The sequence below is a fragment of the Ascaphus truei genome, chromosome 6, assembly GCF_040206685.1.
Source record: "Ascaphus truei isolate aAscTru1 chromosome 6, aAscTru1.hap1, whole genome shotgun sequence".
Taxonomy (NCBI): Eukaryota; Metazoa; Chordata; class Amphibia; order Anura; family Ascaphidae; genus Ascaphus; species Ascaphus truei.
In genome coordinates this window covers 106,213,365-106,238,208 of record NC_134488.1, presented here as the reverse complement: position 1 = coordinate 106,238,208, position 24,844 = coordinate 106,213,365, and the positions used below count along the sequence as shown (strand labels likewise).

At 41.7% G+C, this 24,844-nt stretch overlaps 1 protein-coding gene across 5 annotated transcripts in view; it reads left to right on the top strand.

The window, feature by feature from the left end:
* LOC142497586 (tubby protein homolog) overlaps window positions 1-23,407 on the top strand; it is a 58,047-nt gene extending 34,640 nt beyond the window's left edge. For all 5 annotated transcript variants that reach the window (XM_075605594.1, XM_075605591.1, XM_075605592.1 and 2 more), the window contains 7 exons: window positions 991-1,118; window positions 3,533-3,709; window positions 9,923-10,035; window positions 10,319-10,433; window positions 13,176-13,274; window positions 14,353-14,524; window positions 23,096-23,407. In XM_075605594.1, coding sequence (XP_075461709.1) covers window positions 991-1,118; window positions 3,533-3,709; window positions 9,923-10,035; window positions 10,319-10,433; window positions 13,176-13,274; window positions 14,353-14,524; window positions 23,096-23,229 — 938 coding nt within the window. In that variant the 3' untranslated portion in view covers window positions 23,230-23,407. The remainder of the gene's footprint in view (window positions 1-990; window positions 1,119-3,532; window positions 3,710-9,922; window positions 10,036-10,318; window positions 10,434-13,175; window positions 13,275-14,352; window positions 14,525-23,095) is intronic.
* The last annotated feature ends 1,437 nt before the right edge of the window (window positions 23,408-24,844 follow it).

Sequence of the window (24,844 nt, the reverse complement as noted above, 5' to 3'; positions counted from 1 at the left end):
TAAGGCTGCGCTTATACAGACGGCGACGGCAACGCGACCGATGACGTCATCCGTCGCCATTGCGAAAGTTGTATTTCAGATTCTGGAGACGTCGCTGGCTGCAAGGCCAGTGACGTCAGCAAAGGGGAAGGCAGACGGGCGGAGAAGCTCCCTGATTGGCTTATAGCCTGTCACATGTGGAGACGTCTCTCCAAAAATCAAATTCCACTGACTACCAGAATTTTGGTAGCGCTGTCGCTCCATTGCGCCATCCCCGTCACGTCCACTATAAGCGCCGGCAACGATGCATTTGTTTTGACGCGCCGTTGCATCGCTGTCGCCGGCACTATAAGCGCAGCCTAAGTTGTAGTGGAAAATGTGCTAGTGGACTAGCATATAAGAAAATTAAACCACATTTTTTTTTTATCTGACCGTCAAAACATATACAGTACATTACATCGGAACATCTTACCGAATAATTGTTTAAAGATTTTCCAAGACTGCCCAACAAATGTTTTAGATGAGACCGAACCAAACCAGCGGTCTGTAGCACACAGCCTTGAAAGTGTCAATTGTACAAAGTTTCTATATTTGTACCTGGACAAACATGGTTCTCCAATAGTTAAGGATGGCAGTTGCCTGGGATCAAGTAATCTTTATGAACAGATCCTCTCCACCCCCCCCCCCAGCCCCACCCCAACATTTTGTGGGTATAAAATAAGTGCTACTGGTATTCCTCTGCTCGTGCTAGACGCTGGTATTTCCAAGAAATCCCCGTGGAAGTCCCATAACCTATGCAGCTTCCCACACACACAAAAACTTTCTGTGTAATAGGTACAGCTGTTCTCACAGGAGCCAAAAACATGTAGTATACAAGATAAATAGGTGCAGCGGCAGGGTATGTAGTAATGTCCTGCAACACAATTATGGCATTTTAATTATACATGTGCTTTCTATGTACTCCATTAGGGCAATATTCTCCTTTTTCTTTATTGATTTTTCCTGATGTAGTCAAATCCAAAATGAGTCTCAGCAATGAGGAAGAGGACGCAGATGACACTGACGAGGTTGACTTTGATGGAGATTCAGATATTTTGAGTAGTGTGATGTACACAAGACCACTCTCTGCCTCCAGCAAGGTGAGTTATGAAGATTATCTGATTTGCACATGAAAAGTGGGAAGTTTTAGGCCCGGTACATACATGAAAGATATATTTATGGAGACTCCAAGATGCCATTGTGTAAATCCCATCGTGCCCATCGTGCCCATCGTGCCCATCGTGCCCATCGTGCATTTGCTTGGTGGTGGACATTGCAGATGACACATTGTGCAGATATGGTAGATAGGATAAACAATTGATTGTGATGGTTTATAATGAAATGGAATCTTGAACAATGAGTCTTGTTGCTCCTGAAAACAAATCATATTTTCACGTAGTAAATGAACCTTTCCCCTATTTGTCCCTGGCACTCTATCCTGCATTCTTGCCTGCTGCTTGCTCTAGGGGGACCATTGGCAAGTATATTATCGTTTTCCAAAGCAATGAAAAATAGGAATACCCATAATATCCTGTCCTGTCCCTTATACAGAACCCCCCTTCATGGGTCAAGAGGAAGGTGCAAATACAAAATGAAGGATTATCTGGACTTCCTTCCTCACAGCTCTCTACTTTACAATTTATACACAATTCTATAATTATAGCACTTTTTCAAAGACTTGTCGCTGCCTCTCCTCCTGAAATCCCCGGGCTTCCACCTACAAATGCATCCTCCTCTCCTTCAAGGCCCTTGCCTCCTCTACCCCTTTTTATATCTGCTCTCATCTCTTGCTATGTACCTGCTCTCTTCCTCTGATATTCTCAATAATGTCTTCAATAATGTCTTCTCTCTGTCCCACACACTCTACTGCTCTGTCCTGTCTGAAATATTTCTCTCATACTGCCCCCTGCCTCTTGAACTCTCTTCCCCTCACTATTTTTAAAGGAGCAATTCATGCATTTTTTTTTTTTAATTATTATTTTTTTAACATAGGTGTGTAGCAGGGGGACTCCGGAGCTGAAAGCCATGAATCTCAGCTCTGGGCACCCCCTGCTTACCGAAAGACCTCTGAAGGGGGTGCCGATATCTCGGCAAAGTTTAAAGCTCCCGCATCATGTGCATCAATAGGAAGCCGAACCTGATGACGTCATGGCTTTCTATTGGCCCACAGGGCGCGGAAGCTTTGAAACTCCACTATCACGTCATTGCTGCTAACTGAGCGGAGCGACTACCGGCACCCTCTATGGAGGTAAGTATCTCTGGAAGCGGGGGGTCCCCGGAGCTGGGATGAATGGGATTGAGCTCCGAAGAACCCCTGCTTCAGTCCTAAAGTTACCTTTACAAGGAAGCACTTCCATAGTGGTGTAAAGTGATCACATGACCCACTGCATACAGTATGCACGACATTAACCTCTCCCTTTATAATCTGCACTACCATGAACTCTCTTTACCCCCCACCTGACTGTAACATCTTTGTGGGACTTTTCCACAATGTCATATTTTGTGTATTATGCTCTTAATCCTAATATTGTACTATTCTTCTCCGTATTAGGTCTTATATTTCTGTAAAGCGATGCATACACTGACCGGTCCCATACATATACACATATAATATACCCTTTAAGAGGGCATAACATAAACTATTTATTTAAAAAAAGTTCTGGCCATTTAATTTCCTTATTAGGGGCCATATTTACTAAGCAGTGCAATGCCATATGTCACCTCACTGCTGATTCACTTATGGGAAAGCACTGTTAGTAAATATCGACCTAAATCCATAAAAAAGAGGGATTATCAAGCACTGGGTCACATTGTTACAAAATGTGGGCCTAATGCTAAAACTAGCTGACACCCAATCACTGCTCTGAGGACCAGCAGCTGGCCCTAGAAGACCCCTTGCAGTTTCTTACCAGGACACAGGAGTTGGGATATAATTCAATAACACAGATAACAGTACCAGCCTGTAGCCTTCATTTTGTTAGCATTTAATCCGTAAAACTGCTTCATTGGGTTGCTTCATCACCCCTTTTGAAGCACTTTGTCGGCGCAAAACAAATCACTTCCTGAACGCCTGTATTTATCCATGCCAATGCGATATTGTATGGATTTGTGCAATAACGTTTTTTTTTTTCCTTTTATTAGAAAGACTTGGCGCTGTGCTGTTTTTTCTAAATATTGTCTTGTAGTTTCCCAAAGAGGAGGCTGTACATTTATATTCTGGGTTTGATTTTTGGGGTACGGGACCGAGCACAGAGGTATGGATTCTGTGGGTTTCCTGTATAATAGAAGGCTAGGAAAAGTATAGGTCAATAATGTTCCTTGTGCTACTGCATTATCCTCACTTATTATTCTAGTGTGCTTTTTATCTTAAGATGTTAGACATTATTATTCTCAGGGTAGGAGTAGTCTCCCTTCTACCTGCCTCTGACAGATTAAAGAATACGCTGATTCGAACCTGTGAATAACATACATATTTCAGGCCAGCGCTGCCTCATCTCGTTTCTTCTAAACCTAGGATGGCGCTTCCGAGGTCGCGACACCCCTTGAAACTGATGATCTAGAAGGCTTTGCTTTACGCCCAGCTCCCCACAACATTACCCTTCAGTGCCGTATCACCAGGGACAAGAAAGGAGTGGACAAAGGCATCTACCCCACCTATTACCTGCACCTAGAGAGACAAGATGGGAAGAGGGTAACTAGAGAAATGAATCTATTATGTGTTCCTTAGCGGTGCATTCTGACTTAGCAGCAATTTTTAAGTCTAGCTATTTGTCTCATCTTTTAAGAAGTCTAGTTGCAAGGAGAATCAGAGGTTTGTTGCATGTCGTCATACTGAACTAACATGAGAGTTCTTCATACGTAGATGGTGTTGAACGTGTACTTCCAAGGCCTCACAAGTTTCTTCATTATCTGTATACACTCTATAAAGAAGAGACTTGTCACTTGAGGTCTCAACAACTTGTGTACAAAGACACACCAAATGTTATGCAAATATTTCAATATTATTGAAAACAGCTGCAGGTCTAAAATATAGGTGAAAAAAGGTGGTGGGAGCACTGCCTATGAAAATAAAGGGCTGGATGCTGGTAGAAATAAAATTAAAAATGATTTATTCTAAGGCATAAGTAGAAATGGCTACAAAAACCGGGTCCTCTAACGCGTTTCACGCCGTTGTGGCGCTTTGTCAAAGAGTGACCTGTTTTCTAAAACAATGCTCTATATATGGAGATTTGAATGAGGAAGTGAATTCGCGCCAAGACTCTCCACCCGATCACGTGATCGGGTAGTAAACTACGGGTTCCTCAGAGCGAAACCACATCCCCAGTCAAAATGATCCATACAAGGTGAGAACAACACACAAAACAATAAACAGATGAACTTACTGAGTGCCTGCCTTGTCAGGAGACAATTTCGCCACCGAGGGACTCACCCGATCCCAAGATGGCCGATCGGGACATAAATACGGAAGCCCAAAGGGGAAAAAAAAGGCTCACTGAACAAACCAGGAAATACAGAAAGCACAAATCTATAACTAAGTGACAACTTCATTGAGAAATACAATACTAACAATGAAAGACATAATCTTTATATTCTTATTAGGTTTTACAATTCGAATATAAAGATTATGTCTTTCATTAATTGCAATACCAGCTACACGGTTTACATACTTCATTGTGGCTGTGGTAAACACTACATTGGCCGAACTATTAGGTCCTTGAAATTTAGGATTATGGAGACGTAAGGGCTATCAAAAAAAGTAATACCACTCATCCAGTCTCAAGACATTTTGCCTGTTGTCCACAGGGAGGTATCCAGAACTTCTCTTTTTCGGCTGTTGAGCATGTTCCTATACCGCCCCGGGGTGGGGATAGGTTGAACATGCTCAACTGACGTGAGATGTTCTGGATTTTTAGTATGGTCACATTACACCCATTTGGAATTAACCAGGATTGGGAATTGATTCATTTTCTAGAATTTTTTTGATTTATAGGACTTAACATTAATTCTTTTGATTTCATCCATATTCTTGTTGTTTTTTCATGTATTATCTGTTAAGTTAAGTTAATATATTGTTATATTGTTATATATATATTTTTATCTATCAGGATATTATATATTATATATTATGTTATGCTATGCATGATCATTTGTTACTATGCTATGGTCATTCTTTAATAGTGGAAAGTGTTAATTCTATTTAGTATTCCTTTATGTGATTTGGTTCATACAATTTAAAAACATATATATACACATTTATTTATTTAATGCTCATTTATTATTATTATACATGTTGTTTAACATGGTATTAATTAGTATTGCTGTATACATGCTATCATTTTTTTCTTTATATATATATTTTTTATATATTATTAGAATATCACTTAGTTAATAATATCATATACACATTTTTGTTATATGTTTTTTCACTTTAGAAGTGTTAAATGTGTTCTTGTTTTAATGTACACTTTTATATTAATATAGCTCATTATTTATTATTTTTTTGTTTAGATATACAGGTACATTCATGTATTGGAAGGTTTTTTTCTTTTTAGTATATATTTTTTAATTTCACTATTTTGTTAGTATTGTATTTCTCAATGAAGTTGTCACTTAGTTATAGATTTGTGCTTTCTGTATTTCCTGGTTTGTTCAGTGAGCCTTTTTTTCCCCCTTTGGGCTTCCGTATTTACGTCTCGATCGGCCATCTTGGGATCGGGTGAGTCACTCGGTGGCGAAATTGTCTCCTGACAAGGCAGGCACTCAGTAAGTTCACCTGTTTATTGTTTTGTGTGTTGTTCTCACCTTGTATAGATCATTTTGACTGGGGATGTGGTTTCGCTCTGAGGAACCCGTAGTTTACTACCTGATCACGTGATCGGGTGGAGAGTCTTGGCGCAAATTCACTTCCTCATTCAAATCTCCATATATAGAGCATTGTTTTAGAACACAGGTCAATCTTTGACAAAGCACCACGACGGAGTGAAACGCGTTAGAGGACCCGTTTTTTGTAGCCATGTCTACTTATGCCTTAGAATAAAGCATATTTAATTTTATTTCTACCAGCCTCCAGCCCTTTATTTTCATAGGCAGTGCTCCACCACCTTTTTTCACTTGGATTTACTATGACAGGATGGAGGCACGCCATGCTTACCAGGATATTTTACAAATCGTGAGTGATAATTATTTCAATGTACATGCAGTCTTTGCAGTGAGGCTATTCTATTTGCTCTAGCCTAGGGATATAGGTGCATTGCTCCCATTAGTGGGTGTGGGGTGGGTTCTCTTTGTTGAGAATTCATTACACACATTCACTGTGGGGGCTTTTTATCCTGATATTGGAGTCCCATATCATGGCTATATTGTGAGCTTTATGCCTACTCACTGCACGCACTATATTATAGAGGATATACTACTTCCTGGACTCTCAGCTATATTGCTACTGTTATCCTGGATATTGGAAGCACCTATTGGGGATTCATTTCCCATCTTTACCAGGTCTAAAATATGTTATTAGGATGCAAAATGAAAACTAAAGGCAATTTGTATTAAAAGATATTTTTGCCCAATATGAGACCCCGCCTACCAGGGTGGGCTGGGCACCCCCCTTCCCTCCCTCCCCCCCTGTTACTCCCCTCCCTTTCCTCTCTGAAGGCTCCCTCTCACTACGACATTTTAGGTTGTCTATTCTTTTCCCCCCCAAAAAAATATAAAACTGTTCACGAATTAGGCTATGTTGATTGTATGTTGACAAATGTTGTATCAATAAGAAAAAAATTTCAGTAGCGCCACTCGTGAAACAAAGTGACAAATTAACCGTGCAAATATTGTGTATAATAATGATGAAAATTAAATATAATTAACAATCTAACAATATGAAAAAACCATGAATGTGAAAAAAAGTGTTAAAAATGTGAAAAAATGAAAAAAAACGTGCCAATAAATAATGTTAACATATATCAAACAGGGAAAAAAAGGGGAACAAAAAATGGAAGAAAGTCCAACCCTTAGTACAAGTCCAATAGAAGTTCAGGAAAATTAGAAATGATGATCAGGGATCCACGGCTGCTCTCAGAAGGAATAACCAATTCCAGCAGGAAAACTATAGAAAGAGAAGAACAGAGAGCGCACGTCCCATAGTGTAAAACAGTACATTTAATCAATAAAAAGAAAGGACAAGGGGATTAAGGACACTCACAAAAGTGCAAAATATAAAAGCAATTTGTGATATAATCACCACCAACAAGGCCACACCGTCCTGGAACACATCAGCTGTTGGATAGTCCCTCCGGTTCACCTCCAGCAATTGTCGGATGATCGGAAACAGTGTCTCTTTGCCTCAATGCTATTAGGAGTTTTTTCAGCCTCAGATCAGCTCCATGCTCTCTCCGGCCGTAAAGCGCACACTGCGTGATGACGTAGTGTCGTGGTAGCGTGCCCTGACGCGTTTCGTCATGACAGTGACTTTATCAAAGGGAATATCAACTAGGGGGAGGGCTCGGTATTTATAGGCTCAACTATACAAAGAGGAGTGGCGCCGGAGCAACCAGAGGCCAATCGTCAGTGCCCATGCATGAAACCACGGCACTGGCAATCAGCCAATGAAAACAGCAAAGCCAAACCTGTCAGCAACAATAGTTATTTATAATAATATATACGCTGACAAAACAAAACTGCAAAAAAATGTGTAAATGCATAATTCCTCTAAATAGAACCACATAGCAATGAAGGTGGATGGCAGTAAATAATATACTGTATATATTCACAAAAAGAATATGTAAATAGTAAACCATACAAAAATAATTAATAATTAGAACTCACAGCATTAAGAAATTTCATGTATACATATATATGTGCTACTATCAGCACATGGACATAAGTATTACATGTCACATATACATATAGAGCACAAACAAAGAAAGACCCTCCTTAATAATACATTATACATTAACAAATAATAAAATTAAGATATATATCATTTAAAAACAGTATTAAATACACATCTATATGTATATGATAATATACATATCCCAAGTCTCATCATTACCATGTGAATGTTTTTATTAATGGAGTTTATTTGTGAATGTTTTTGTTTTTATCTGTATGGTAATGATGAGAGACTTGGGATATGTATATTATCATATACATATAGATGTGTATTTAATACTGTTTTTAAATGATATACATATTAATTTTATTATTTGTTAATGTATAATGTATTATTAATGAGGGTCTTTCTTTGTTTGTGCTCTATATGTATATGTCCATGTGCTGATAGTAGCACATATATATGTATATATGAAATTTCTTAATGCTGTGAGTTCTAATTATTAATTATTTTTATATGGTTTACTATTTACATATTCTTTTTGTGAATATATACAGTATATTATTTACTGCCATCCACCTTCATTGCTATGTGGTTCTATTTAGAGGAATTATGCATTTACACATTTTTTTGCAGTTTTGTTTTGTCAGCGTATATATTATTATAAATAACTATTGTTGCTGACAGGTTTGGCATGGCTGTTTTCATTGGCTGATTGCCAGTGCCGTGGTTTCATGCATGGGCACTGACGATTGGCCTCTGGTTGCTCCGGCGCCACTTCTCTTTGTATAGTTGAGCCTATAAATACCGAGCCCTCCCCCTAGTTGATATTCCCTTTGATAAAGTCACTGTCGTGACGAAACGCGTCAGGGCACGCTACCACGACACTACGTCATCACGCAGTGTGCGCTTTACGGCCGGAGAGCGCATGGAGCTGAACTGAGGCTGAAAAAACTCCTAATAGCATTGAGGCAAAGAGACACTGTTTCCGATCATCCGGCAATTGCTGGAGGTGAACCGGAGGGACTATCCAACAGCTGATGTGTTCCAGGACGGTGTGGCCTTGTTGCTGCTGATTATATCACAAATTGCCTTTTTATCTTGCACTTTTGTGAGTGTTCTTAATCCCCTTGTCCTTTCTTTTTGTTGATTAAATGTACTGTTTTACACTATGGGACGTGCACTCTCTGTTCTTCTCTTTCTAAATGTTGTATCAATGCCTAATAAAACTATTTGAAAAAAAAAAAAAAGATATTTTTGCAATTAATCGGGAACTTTGTCCTAGCAACCCGATGCGAGATCGCAGCAGTATGGAAACTTAACGTGATTCTTTCCATCCCCAAGATTCAGAACAAGATTTGGTTTATCTGCCAGATGGAAAAGTTAACGAGTCTAGTTAACGACACTGGCATCAATTATCTAAAGATCTGGTTACCCTGGTTGGCCCAGACAGACATACCCGGGATGGAACGGGCCACAATTTGGCATTGATAGCACTAGATGCATTCTCCTTTGGCAGGTCCAGCCTATATTTCATTTTGATAATAAAATCATCAGTGAATCGGCAAACAGATCATAGAAGTTCCTTGACAACAGGTTTGCGTACACGGGCTCAAACAAGTAGGTCTTAGTGATCCTAGCTGAAAAAGCACCCTCCGAGAGCCGCTTTCACCTCAACGAGAAGACATGCCTCCCCCAACCCTATACCCTCCCTCCCTTATATCACTCCCTACACACCCCCTTCATCTAGTGGTGAGTTATATATGTCCTGATAATACGGTAGAGGTCAAGACACCGAAAGATGGATGCTGTCTAAGTTAGTCTCGTCTTGTGTTGTCCTGTCGTCATCCCACCTACAATGTATTCATTTGAAAGATTATGTCATATGTACTTTCCTTGATTGTGTTTATGCCACATTATAATTTGTACCTGTACCTTACTTCAATAAAAATTACAAGTTAAAAAAAAAAAAGATATTTTTGCACTGTGTGAGTGGGACTGCGCATTTAGCCCATTTGAAGACCTACAGAGAGAGTTAGAATACATAACAGAGTAACATTGTCATTGTGCTGTTAACAGCTTTTCCTCATGGCCGGGAGGAAGAGGAAGAAAAGCAAGACCTCCAATTATCTCATCTCTGTGGATCCCACAGATCTCTCCCGAGATGGAGACAGCTTCATTGGAAAAGTCAGGTAATTGTCCACTGTGCCCATTACATGTGCATGTCATGTTTGAGACCCTGCTTGAATATGAACATGCTGGTATGGAAAGCAATGATGAGGATGACTACATGTGTTCAACCTTCTACAGGTTTAATCATCCTGCACCTTTCTTAGTCCAAATTTATGCTACATTTGTATCCTATTGATCCATTCACCTGGGTCATTAACCGCACAACCTTCTACGTATCATTTTCACTCACAAGGAAGCCTCGTGTAGGTAGAATGGCACCGTGACTTTGTTATTTGATTTCAGGTCAAACATGCTGGGTACCAAGTTCATAGTATATGACAACGGGGTGAATCCTGAGACTAAGCCCTTTGTGCAGGAGAAGGAATTTCTCAGACAGGAGCTGGTGGCCATAAACTATGTAAGTTACAAAGCAGGAGACTGCATTAGGTTTCTATCCATCTATTGTGAACTTATTGCTTAAAGGTGCAATATTTTCAAGATAATCAGTGACTCAGTAGCAGTGACATGCTTCAAGGGGTTAAATGTTCAAGATGGCTTTTACAAAAATCCAACACCTATACATTTGTGTAAACAATTTGGTTTAATGATTGCTTGCACATGCTTAGCTGAAACATTTTAGCCATTGCCTTCTGTGTGACTTCCCTGCATGTTTAGCAGGACATTTTACAGATAAACTGCCCTCCCCTCCTGGTTGGTCCTCTGACATGTGCATTAGGTGTAGAGAAAGAACCCCCCCACGCTTCAGATTATCGCTGATTTACATTTGCTTTAGGAAACCAATTACATAGTCAAGCTGTGTCTAAAATACCTTGTGAGCGCCAAGTAGGAGTGTCCCTCTAAAGAAGTACTTCCACTTACTATTTTATGGTAACACACAGCACTTTGCTGTGAAATAGTGCAGTGGCGATCTTTTTTGGAGACATATTGATGTAAAAGGATTGTCACAAACGGTACACCTGAGAGCACGTGACCTGTATATGTGACAAGGTTTACTATACACAGCTATCCTGTTGACACATTTATCACCTATGGAAAGTCCCTCAAATGAATAACATCTACCCTCAATCTGTCACTATATCTATCATTACTCGCTGCTGCTGCTGCCACCACCACCAAATATTAATGTCAAGTTGTACTGTACTTGCAGGGTTTTTGGTCCCTGTTTAAAAGAAATGTGCACTTAACACCGTCGCGTCCCCTCTCACCTCTAATGTTGCGTCAAATGACGCTGCCGGGTGATGTCACGTGACGTGACCCATGGCATCATTTGACGTCACGTCTCCAGGGCAACGGGCGTCATTTAATGCCGCGTTGTCATAGAGACGCGTGGCTGGAGCCGGGCAAGCAAGTTTACAGAGGCCTCACGCTCTCAGTGCGGGACCTCGCCCCCCCCAGAAAAGTCTCACGCCCCCCAGTTTGCGCACCGCTGACTTATCACACAAAAATCTATTGTAGCAAAATGTGTTAGAAAATGTAATCACTCTCTTCAAAACATGCAAAGTTCAATCAGAGCCCAAAGATATACTTATTCAGTTTTAGATTTAATATATAAAAATAGTACAGTACTTAGATTACAGAAAAAGATTACAAAAACATACAGTACAAGAAATGCAAACTGTTTCTTCAAATAAAAAAGAGTAATATAGATTTATCTAATTACGTTACTGCATAACCATCAGATTAATTCAGAGAAACTTGAAGTTGAGAATATGGAAATCCATGTGGGCAATAGACAAACACATCTCTCTATATTGAATTTCTGATGTCATATCTCAATTGCATGAGTTATATCTTAAACTTCCTGCATTGGAACTAGCATAGGCCCCCTCTGGGCGTATCCGAAACCGCCCTCTCATCAATCTGCAGCCAGTGACATTTTTTTTGGCTTAAGGAAAAAAAAAGAACTTTCTTTTGAATAAAAAGCTGGCTTAGCAGAACACCATCTTCACTGTTGCGTCTGTATTATCAAAATACATGTGTAGAGATGGAACTTTATACTTTTAGTGCTAAATTTGAGTGACAAATGGATATCTGTCCCTTACATCCTCATAAGCATGAAGTGTTTAGCATTGTTTCATAAGTATGATCGCAAATGATCGTATGATTACAAAGATCTAGTTATTACTCTTGCGAATCACTGGCAGACCCAGGATTTTTCACATTTAGTAAATTTACAAACTTTTGGACGGTCTTCCTAGCCGCACCATCTGATATTCTGCAGAACACCAAACAATTCCATTTTGAAATACATTACAAGGTTTCCGTTTATTTCTACTCTCAGAGACAAATTGTGACATCATATTGAATCTCCCACTTACAAAACCAGGCGTTGAACTGGGAACCTCATTCCTAAACCAACACAGAAACAGGAAGGGTCAGTGGCCTGACCTGCCATAAAACAATACATATATTTTTAAGGCAATTTACACCTAAAATTAACCTCTTGTGTACCAGGTTTCTTAAAATACTGAATGTTCTCTGGCATTTTCATTGCAATGATTTTTGGAGGACTCCTCAAAATGGCCGCCTTTGTGAATTGTTTGAAAATGTCTTTATAACAAAACCCTGATTAATGCAACATTAAATTCAAGCTACACCGATTCCTTCATTAGCTGTAAGCTCCTTAGTAGCACACAATGCAGTGACTGCATAATGTGGATTTATTGGGATTTCAGGAGTTATGACTTGTGATCTACAATACCCATCACATGCTTTATTATAAAGCAGCAATTAAATATAGTGTTACAGATTCGGGATATGTTTTTGTTATTGCAATATTCAATATATCTTTACTAGTGGGACTGCATATTTAAATAATATGTGGTACCACAATGCTTCTTCTACCTTTAACACAGCTGGAAGGGTACTTGTGGTACATATGTCATATCTGGCAGGGAGCATGAGGGAGGGGAGATGCTGCTATTCCCTGTGCCCACTTCTACACTAAAGCTGCAGTATTAACTTGTTTGTTAAAACCATTGTCAGCATTGTTAAATCAACCCAGACATGCCCTTTAATCTGTGCACAGCAAGCTGGTAAAATATTACACACGAAGAACCTTAATAGCTATTTTTGGTGCAGTGCCAATGCTTGCTTTTGCCCTAATTTTTCTCTTAACATTTTCTTTGCCCTCCAACAGGAAACGAATGTTCTGGGGTTTGGAGGTCCCCGGAAAATGACCATCATTATTCCTGGGATGAACATAGAGAGTGAGCGAGTGATTATCCGGCCACAAAATGTGAGTGAGCAGATAGTGAGCAGATAGTGAGCAGATAGTGAGCAGATAGTGAGCAGATAGTGAGCAGATAGTGAGGAAATAGCGGGGAGATAGTGGGGAGATGTAGCTTTGAGCCAGAACTCATTGCTGGGACTTGAGATTTTCTAAGCATTTCTGAAACTGTGTCTAAGTCCTGGACCATATTTTAATTGGGGTGAAAATGGACATTAGAGTAATCTACATATTTTATTGCCTTCGACAGTTACTTATGGGGTTATTTATTAAACTCACAGGTTACAAATCTAGTAGAAAAGGAAAGAATCAGATATACTGTATCACAGTAAAAATATGAAAGGAGTAGATTTTTATATAATGCTGTACAGGCATACCCCGCATTAACGTACTGTACGCAATGGGACCGGAGCATGTATGTAAAGCGAAAATGTAGTTAAAGTGAAGCACTACCTTTTTTCCACTTATCGATGCATGTACTGTACTGCAATCGTCATATACGTGCATAACTGATGTAAATAACGCATTTGTAACAGGCTTTATAGTCTCCCCGCTTGTGCACAGCTTCGAACAGATAGGGAGCCGGTATTGCTGTTCAGGACGTGCTGACAGGCGCATGCATGAGCTGCCGTTTGCCTATTGGGCAATATGTCCTTACTCGCGAGTGTACTTAAAGTGGGTGTCCTTAAACCGGGGTATGCCTGTATTGCACTAGTGTTTCACCCAGGAAACTCTTCAAGGACATTGATTGTGGGAGGGGACACAAGCACCACTTCCTGTACCTACAAATGCACCTCTAAATGCTTTCTTCCCCAGCCCTTTGTTGCTTAAATCCACATCCCACACCTCCTCCTTCTCCAGTACTTCCCTGGACGGGCTTTTTTTAGGCCCTAATTTAACTTGAAGAAGCAACCTTAATGAATCTGTATTTCAGCTTTTACCTCTGTTGGCCTTTATGTTCCATTTGTGCCTTTTCGGGCCCTCACATAATGCTAAATATCCGCTATAGTATATTGGTTGGAGGTCTCTATTCTTATTTACGGTGCTGTAAAGAAGCAAATCCTTATTTTCGCCTTGCTTTCCGAAGGAACATGAGACACTTCAGACTCGATATCAGAATGGGAACATGGAGAACATCATTGTCTTTCATAACAAGGCACCAACGTGGAGCGAGGAGACCCAGACTTATGTATTGAACTTCCATGGACGCGTCACACAGGCCTCCGTGAAGAACTTCCAGATCATACATGCTAATAACTGTGAGTGTCTGTCGAGAGGGGGGGTGCAGAGATAACAAGTAAGGGAGAGGACGGCAAAAAGCACAGTGGGGAACATCAGAGATTAAATCGGTCAAAAGACTAAGGGGTCCCTGTATCGTAGAGAAGAGTGTGTTTCAATGCACTGCTCTATTTTTATTTTGAAAAAATTTAGACTTGCACCACCTCAGATATGGAAGAATTGTGGGTGGAAATAAAATGAAAAAAGAATGGTGCAGAGAGACGCAGACTGTGATAGTTCTCATTATAATATGTGCACCATGCAACTCCTCCCCTGCTCCTCCTACTGACACTCCCCAAGTTGCAAGCTAGGGCACGCAGTGCAACATTGGAGTAAAATGCTTTGACACATATGGGGTCTATTTAATAAAGTGTTCCAGCTGAAAACTGGTGCAAAACTAGTGCAAAAACAGCACCAGATGTGTGTGTATGTATATGTGTGTGTGTGTGTATATATATATATATATATATATATATATATATATATATATATATATATATATATATATATATATATATATATATATAAACAGAAAAAGAGAGAGAGCGCACGCCCCATAGCATAACACTGTATGTTTATTTTAAAATAGGGGAAGGGAAGGAGGGGGGGGGGGGAAATCACACTCACAAGATAAAAATGTTTAAAAGGCAGTTTGTGAATTATATCACCACCATCCGGTTCTGCTGGGCGAAATCACTTCCAGATCGCTGATCAAGATTGCCGCCGACGGGATACCAGGGACGCCGTTTCTCCGTCTCTTTACTGTCCAAATTCTGCTCTCCACTCCGAATGGCCGCTGTAATCTTCCCGCGCTTGGTATGGCCTCGTGCGCGTGCGCAGCGTCTTCGTGACGTAATCGCGCTCTCAGTTTCCCTGACGCGTTTCGTCACCACTCGGCGACTTTCTCAAAGGGCTGATGATTCATGGGTAAAAGTCCTGCCCTTTTATACAGCCAGTCCATTGCTTAATGATCAATGGCAAGGTAATTATTAACCCATAATAAGCTCTTAAGGTGCCGCTCATATATGTAAATGCTTAAGATGACTGACTGCATGAAGGGCAGATTCAAGACAATGATATAAGGAAATAAACACTTAGTGTGGGAGGATCTAAAAGACATAGTATATATTAAAAACACATATGGCATGTATAATCAAAACTAATTCACACTCTAATAAAATTTTCTAATTAAGAAATGAATACAATTTATATGTTGGGATAAGGGGACTAACAAATAAAAAATAATAAAATACATCTGGCACCAATAAAAATAACCCTTATTAGTCTATCAATTACTACATATGATAACCAAATGAAATAACAAAATATTCCCTATAGAAGACACATAGGAATAAAAGTGGCAATGAATTTATACTAGTAAATAAACACAGTGGCACTAATGATAAATGATGTAATAATATCCACACTCACCCCCCCTCCCCCCTTTTTCCCCACCCCACTGCCCTTGTCCACCAATGACAAAATTGAGTATACAGTAATTCATAAAATTCTTTTATTTATTCCATATTGGGATTTATATACATATATTGTAATTAACAAGAATCACATATATATACATGTATAAAAATATTCCTTTATATCATTATTTCATTTTTAGTAATGTTATATATATATATATATCTTATCTTATACTATATTAGTGAAAGCACTGTGCCTGCCTGCCTGCCTGCCTGCCTGGATGTCCGGTGTCCCTAGGGGAAATCTCATTGGTCCCTTGGCCCGCCCCCGCACACCTCTCATTGGCCTGAGGCGGAGTGACGGGCCAAAGGACACACATGGACACACACACACACACGGACGGACACACACAGACACACGGATGGACGGACACACACGGACGGACACACACACACACACACTCACACACTCTCTCTCTCTCCCCTCCCGGTGCCCCTCACTCTCCCCCGTCAGCTGGACCGCACCTCAACTTCCACACACCCCTGTGCCCGAACTTACCAGGAGTCCCGTGCACACACACACACATTCCCACCCCCCCCAAGCTCACACACACCTCACCCCCCCCCCCAAGCTCACACACACCTCACCCCCCCCCCCCCAAGCTCACCCCCCCCCCCAAGCTCACACCCCGGCGCCGCTACAGTCAGCTGGGGAGCGGAGCGAGCGCCAGGGACACACGCGGGGGAGCGGCCACAACACGCGGCCTCCCGCCTCACATCCACGTGGGAGCGGCCGGATGAGTGAGGCAGCGGCAGGATGGGTGAGGCAGCATACCCACGGGCCTCACCGCACGCTCCTCGGCACCGGCTCACCTCTCCCACCCCCCCTCACAGCAAAGAGCAGCCTACCCGGCGCCGCCTGCAACGCTCCTCGGCACCGCCGCCTCACCTCGAGCCGGAGGGCAGCGGGGGAGCTCCCGCCCTGCAGGAGGCCTCACCTCGAGCTGGAGGGCAGCGGGGGGGCTCCCGCCCTGCAGGAGGCCTCACCTCGAGCCGGAGGGCAGCGGGGGGGCTCCCGCCCTGCAGGAGGCCTCACCTCGAGCCGGAGGCCAGCGGGGGGGCTCCCGCCCTGCAGGAGGCCTCACCTCGAGCCGGAGGCCAGCGGGGGGGCTCCCGCCCTGCAGGAGGGACCCCACACATGCCCCGTGCTGCTCTCCCCCCTCCACATGTGCTCTCCCCCCTCCACATGCTAAGCGCTATGTACATTAATGGCGCTATATAAATAAAGACATACAATACAATACATGCTACGTGCTGCTCTCCCCCCTCCACATGCTACGTGCTGCTCTCCCCCCTCCACATGCTACGTGCTGCTCTCCCCCCTCCACATGCTACGTGCTGCTCTCCCCCCCTCCACATGCCCCGTACTGCAGCTTCCCCCACCCCCACCCACATGCCCTCTGTCCGGCTCCGGTCTGATCCCCGCCCCTCCGTACCAGGCCTGCACGAGGAAGATGCTGCCGACTGCAAGGTAAGCAGCTCCCCCCCCACACACACATTCCTTCAGCGCCAGCCTCATCCCTCCATACACACACACACACTATATATATATATATATATATATATATATATATATACATACACATACACAGAGACACACACATAGACCACACACATGTACACACACACATGTACACACATACATGTACACACACACACACACACACACACATGTAGGCACACACACACACACAGATGTAGACACACACACACATGTAGGCACACACACACACACACGTAGGCACACACACACACATGTAGGCACACACACACACATGTAGGCACACACACACGTCCACAGACACACACACGTCCACAGACACACACATGTAGACACACACACACATGTAGACACACACATGTAGACAGACACACACACACGTACACAGACACACACACACACACGTAGACACACACACACCTATAAAGACACACGTATACACACAGACACACACGTATACACACACACACGTATACACACACACACGTATACACACACACGTATACACACACACGTATACACACAGACACACGTATACACACAGACACACGTAGACACACAGACACACGTAGACACACAGACACACGTAGACACACAGACACACGTAGACACACAGACACACGTATACACACAGACACACGTAGACACACAGACACACGTATACACACAGACACACCTATACACACAGACAAACGTATACACACAGACACACGTTTACACACACACGTATACACACGTATACACACAGACACACGTATATACACACACGTATACACACGTACACACACGCAGACACACACAGACACACGTAGACACGCAGACACACGTAGACACGCAGACACACGTAGACACGCAGACACACGTAGACACACGTAGACACACGCAGACACACATAGACACGCAGACACACGTAGACACGCAGACACACGTAGACACGCAGACACACGTAGACACGCAGACACACGTAGACACGCAGACACACACGTAGACACACACGTACACACACACGTACACGTAGACACGTACACACACACATGTACACGTATACTCACACACATGTACACGTACACACACACATGTAGACATACACACACACACACATGTAGACATACACACACACGTATACACACACACACGTATACATACACATAATGTATACACACACACGTATACACACACGTATACACACACTCACACGTGTATATACACACACATGTATACACACACACATGTATACACACGCATGTGTATACACATGTGTATACACACACACAAACATGTATACACACACATGTATACACACACAAATGTACACACACACATACACATACACATGTATACACACACACACATACTATGTATACACACAAACATGTATACACACGTGTATACACACATGTATACACACGTGTATACACACACACACACACAATATATACATACACACAATGTCTACACACACATGTGTATACACACATGTGTATACACGTGTATACACACACATGTACACACACACACGTACACAATGTATACACACAAACATGTATACACACACACACAAACATGTATACACACACACACGTGTGTATACACACACACGTGTGTATACACACACACGTATTCACACACACACACACACGTATTCACACACACACACACACACACACACACACTATCCCCAGCACCACCACATCAGCACACCGCTATCCCATGCCCCCCCAGCACACTGGCATTCTCGGCTCCCCGCCATTCCCAGCCCCCATCAACACCATCAGCACCCACACATCGGCACCTTTGCACGTCCCCCATCGGCACACCCACATCCGCACCCCCACATCAGCACCAAACCCTCCCAAATCAGCACACCGATACAATCACCATCAGTACAGCCACAGCAGCACTACCACCGCACATGGGCCGCGTTGACCACTCCTCACCCAAATGCCACACCCACACCACAAACATCCCGGGCAACGCCGGGGCTCTCAGCTAGTATATATATATATATATATATATATATATATATATATATATCTGTTGATTATCCCACACACAATTCCTTGTAACTCTTTCTCTCTCCCATTTATATCCCTTGGACCTCTAGTCCTTTAATATATTATTACATCATTTATCATTAGTGCCACTGTGTTTATTTACTAGTATAAATTCATTGCCACATTTATTCCTATGTGTCTTCTATAGGGAATATTTTGTTATTTCATTTGGTTATCATATGTAGTAATTGATAGACTAATAAGGGTTATTTTTATTGGTGCCAGATGTATTTTATTATTTTTTATTTGTTAGTCCCCTTATCCCAACATATAAATTGTATTCATTTCTTAATTAGAAAATTTTATTAGAGTGTGAATTAGTTTTAATTATACATTCCATATGTGTTTTTAATATATACTATGTCTTTTAGATCCTCCCACACTAAGTGTTTATTTCCTTATATCATTGTCTTGAATCTGCCCTTCATGCAGACAGTCATCTTAAGCATTTACATATATGAGCGGCACCTTAAGAGCTTATTATGGGTTAATAATTACCTTGCCATTGATCGTTAAGCAATGGACTGGCTGTATAAAAGGGCAGGACTTTTACCCATGAATCATCAGCCCTTTGAGAAAGTCGCCGAGTGGTGACGAAACGCGTCAGGGAAACTGAGAGCGCGATTACGTCACGAAGACGCTGCGCACGCGCACGAGGCCATACCAAGCGCGGGAAGATTACAGCGGCCATTCGGAGTGGAGAGCAGAATTTGGACAGTAAAGAGACGGAGAAACGGCGTCCCTGGTATCCGGTCGGCGGCAATCTTGATCAGCGATCTGGAAGTGATTTCGCCCAGCAGAACCGGATGGTGGTGATATAATTCACAAACTGCCTTTTAAACATTTTTATCTTGTGAGTGTGATTTCCCCCCCCCCCCCCCCCCCCTCCTTCCCTTCCCCTATTTTAAAATAAACATACAGTGTTACGCTATGGGGCGTGCGCTCTCTCTCTTTTTCTGTTTGTAGATATCCGTGGAGGTGGTTAATCCCATGTGAGAGCAGCCGAAGACCCCTTTGTATACATCCTATACCTCCTATTATGGACTGACTATTGAAGGACTGGTTGGATTTTATTTTTTCATATTTTCTATTTTTAAGCACTTTTTGCACTTTTTTGTGAAATTTTCTACTACTTGTATTATATATTCTCATGGTGTCGTGTTATGTAGAAATTCCTGTATCACGTTAAGGTTATATAATATTTAATATTGCACATTTTATGTTGTAGACACACTTAAAGAATTATATACACTTTTTTATATACATTTATAATCACTACAGTTGATTCACTTACTATTTATCATAGTACTACTTTGGCGCCACATTTTTTGTTCATATATATATATATATATACCCTGTGGAGGGTTTTTGTCACTTTTTTTACTCACCATAACTTAACTCAGTATTATGGTATAGCCTATCCCATAGCCTCTCATGCATACCCAGTTAAAATCAACCCCACACTGATGAGACCCATCAAGGTCGAAACAGCTGTCTGTGGGTGGTTTTCTGGGTATGCACCTTAACCCTGGCTGTGCTCAAAGCTGTGACCATGCAGCAAGCTTAAGCCTATAGGGAACCATGTTAAAAATGGTTTTTGAGGCAAAAAGTGACACTGTGTGCTCATTTGCATGTCATTTCCCAGAATCCCTTGCTGCAGTGGAAGTGCTGTATGCTGGGTGATGATGGGGAAAGGCGGGGTTGCAGACCTGCCTAAGACATGCAGATGAGCATACAGTTGTATTTGCATATATATATATATCTCACACATAAAGGAATCCTATTGAAAGCAATTGGATTTTTTTCCTTTGCTAAAACTGGTGCAATTCTTCTGCACAGGTTTTGCCCTAGTTCTGCATGAAAGAGACTTTTGTAAATAACCCCCCATAACGGCAGAATAAAAATGTCCCGGTTTTGCGCCAAAGTTACCTTCATGCATAGACCCCAAAGATGGGAATAGGAAATTCAAAGATAAAAGAGATTGTGATAACTGCAGCTTGGTGGTAACCCTACTTACTACTATACAGTAGGCACACGTGCTGTAGTATTCCAATAATAGGCCCACATATGTTTCCAGGAGTAGGTACACATACATTTTTTTTATGGGGACTTCAACTATACCTATTGTTATACACATTGTTTACATTGTCCAGGTGATTCACTACCTTTATTTTAGCAAAGTGCTTTTGCATAACTGTTCTCTATCTTGGCATCATCTTTAAAATAATTGATAATAATTTTCAGCCCACTTGCCATTACTATATTTTAGAAACAGTTTTCGCAGAGCATAAACTCCATACAGTATGTAGAAGGCGCAAAAAAGGTAATCTGGAGATAAAACACGTGGCTACCTTATGGGAGTCCTTATATCTAATATTTGCCAAGCTGGGTGATACGTATATATTAGCACCCCCCATGTCTGCCAATTCCACATTTTATATTTCCTATTGAGAACGAGAACATAGACAGCAAGATTCGGACAGGCAACATCAAGAGGCACAACAACAGACACTGATACCAACACTGTAAGAAAATAGTGAGACAGCAACAGAGAAACACCCACAAAAATGCATACAACATAATAAAGAAAACAAAAGATCCTAGTTTGTGTATACAGAACTTGGTGTAAGCAGGGCCGGATTAAGACTTTGTGGGGTCCTTTGATAAAGATAGAATAAAGTTCTACAGGGGCATTCCCAATGCCAGATGAAGTATAGAAAGTAAATATTGGTGCAAACTAGCCCATCCTTCCCCCTATGTTCCAAATAGAGGGATATAATGGTATGAAGAAAAATTAAGGATGGAGGCACACAAGTACCGATGCAGCAAGTTGCTGAGTTTTTCTGCATATTGTGAGCAGAGATACAGGAGATACAGTGTTGTGTCTCGGGGTCACAGCACTTGCATCAGTATTTGCGTGCCTCCACCCTAATTTTTTTGTTCAAGTTATGATAAAGATGAGGCCCCTACAAGAAACATTTAAAAAAGTATTGTGGGCAGGGTATCTACCGTAAACTGTTTGGACTGCTCCCTACAATTGAAAGGGGGTGTGAGACTGCATTCCTAGAACTTAAACAAAACAGGGACTGTGGATATGAAGTCAAAGGAAAGACCTAACTAAACCATTATGTTCTTCCGCAAAATGTTGTTGAGCCGTTGCTGCCCATCTTTTCTTTACATGACATAGGTTGCTTTTGTACATTCAACTTTTGTTACTAAAGATTCAAACCACTATGGATTTTATTCTAATTTATTTTTAGCGTGAATAGACCTTTTGGATTTATGGGGCTCCTAAAATATATTATAGGTATTTGAAGAATAAACAGTCTTGGTATTTGGAGACCTCTCAAATTGCGACGCCCTAAGCGGTAGCTTATTTAGCTACCGTGTAAATCCACCATTGAGTGTAATCACTGAGAATGTGGAGAAGTGTGTTTAGCATATTATATCTCTTTAGAACTCTACTGCTATGGTTGGGATGTACCTAATAATAATTGACTCCTCTGTTTCTCCCTGTAGCCGAGTTCGTTGTCATGCAGTTCGGACGTGTAGCTGAAGATGTTTTTACCATGGATTTCAGTTACCCAATGTGTGCTCTGCAGGCTTTCTCTGTCTGTCTGTCCAGCTTTGACAGCAAACTGGCCTGCGATTAAACTTGAGATGGGATGTAACTGGACAGAGACTGGTACATGTGGGAATTCACTGCCAGTGTTATCTTGGAACAGACGAAAAGTACCATTATTTATCAGCACCAATGTACTTGCTGAAGTCAATATTCCAGTCTGCCAAGAATAGGGATGTTTCCTAAATACATGAATCAGTGTTATCTGAGCATTGTGGAGTATTTATTTTTTACTTCCTTAGGTTAAGAAGGCTGACTGTGCGCACAAATCTGCTTGCTTCATTAATGAACCTATGCAAAGGAGCATTGTAAGAAGAGTCTAACCAAGCGTTTTCAACAGGGGTTCCTAGAAAAATGTGGGTTCCATGCAATTTTCAAGTCATTTGAAAATTGGACCAATTACGGGAAGAATTTATAGTGCATCTAATCTCAGACGCGCTATTAGAGATGGTTGGGGTTCCTTACAATGCATCTGATCTCAGACACGCTATTAGAGAGGTTTGGGGTTCTTTACAATGCATCTGATCTCATATGCGCTATTAGAGAGGGTTGGGGTTCCTTACATTGTATCTGATCTCAGATGCGCTATTAGAGATGGTTGGGGTTCCTTACAATGTATCTGATCTCAGACAGGCTATTATAGAGGGTTGAGGGTCCTTACAATGCATCAGATCTCAGATACGCTATTAGGGAGGGTTAGGGTGTGACGGTGAAGGGGTAATCAGGCCATAAATAAAGGTATGCCCAGTTGGGTGCCCCTGAGCTACATTGGGGATATGTGAGTGTCAGCTCTTCAACCCAATTGTGGTATATAACTGCTTGTATAATAAAGATGTATGTGGTTTTACTGTTCCAGGAGTGCCAACCAGCAGGATGCGCCAGGCATGAGCGTCAGGGATAATTTTACGGGAAAATGTTGTCAGGGTGTGTTTGGGTAGAAGGGGTCCATGTTGCGGGTTACCCGAAACATGCACTCAGGAATCCCCCCAGATTCCTGAGGACATGAGGAACACAGACCTCCGGATAAAATCCCCCCTAGAACGCAGTTTGCAGCTCACCGCTAAATTCCCCTGCTTCAGCACAAACCAGAGCAGTACGACGGGCAGGGAACTGGGTTACATTCCAGGTCCCGGGATATGCCCGAATCCCAGGACCCAGTGAGGGGTTCCGTAACTCTCTCACCAGGGATATGGTGGAGAGTTGTAGGGGTTAAAATGTTAAGTTAAAGCGTAGAGTGAAGGTGTATAAACTGTCTATATGCGCCTTGCTAGGAATAAGAGGGCCATATCACCGTATTAAGGGTTAATGAATACCCACAACCTACACGGGGCATAAGGGGTTAATGTATATCCACATACTCTACACAGGGTCCCCAGGATAAAGAGACCCAGCCCAAGTAATACCTAGGTACCCTGAATCCAGTATAGGTGTTCAGGGGGAAATCATATCATCTGTTAACTGTATGAATTATGATAACAATGTTTTCTGAATAAGGGGGAAAAGAAAATGGGTAAGTCAGGTTAGAATAAAACTATGTAAGTTAGGTTTTTGAAGTAATGTCATAGGAAGTCATTTAGTATGGATAAACAATCCATTTGCATAGGAAGCAGGGTGGGCTTCAAAGGGGCAGCAGACACATTTGGGAT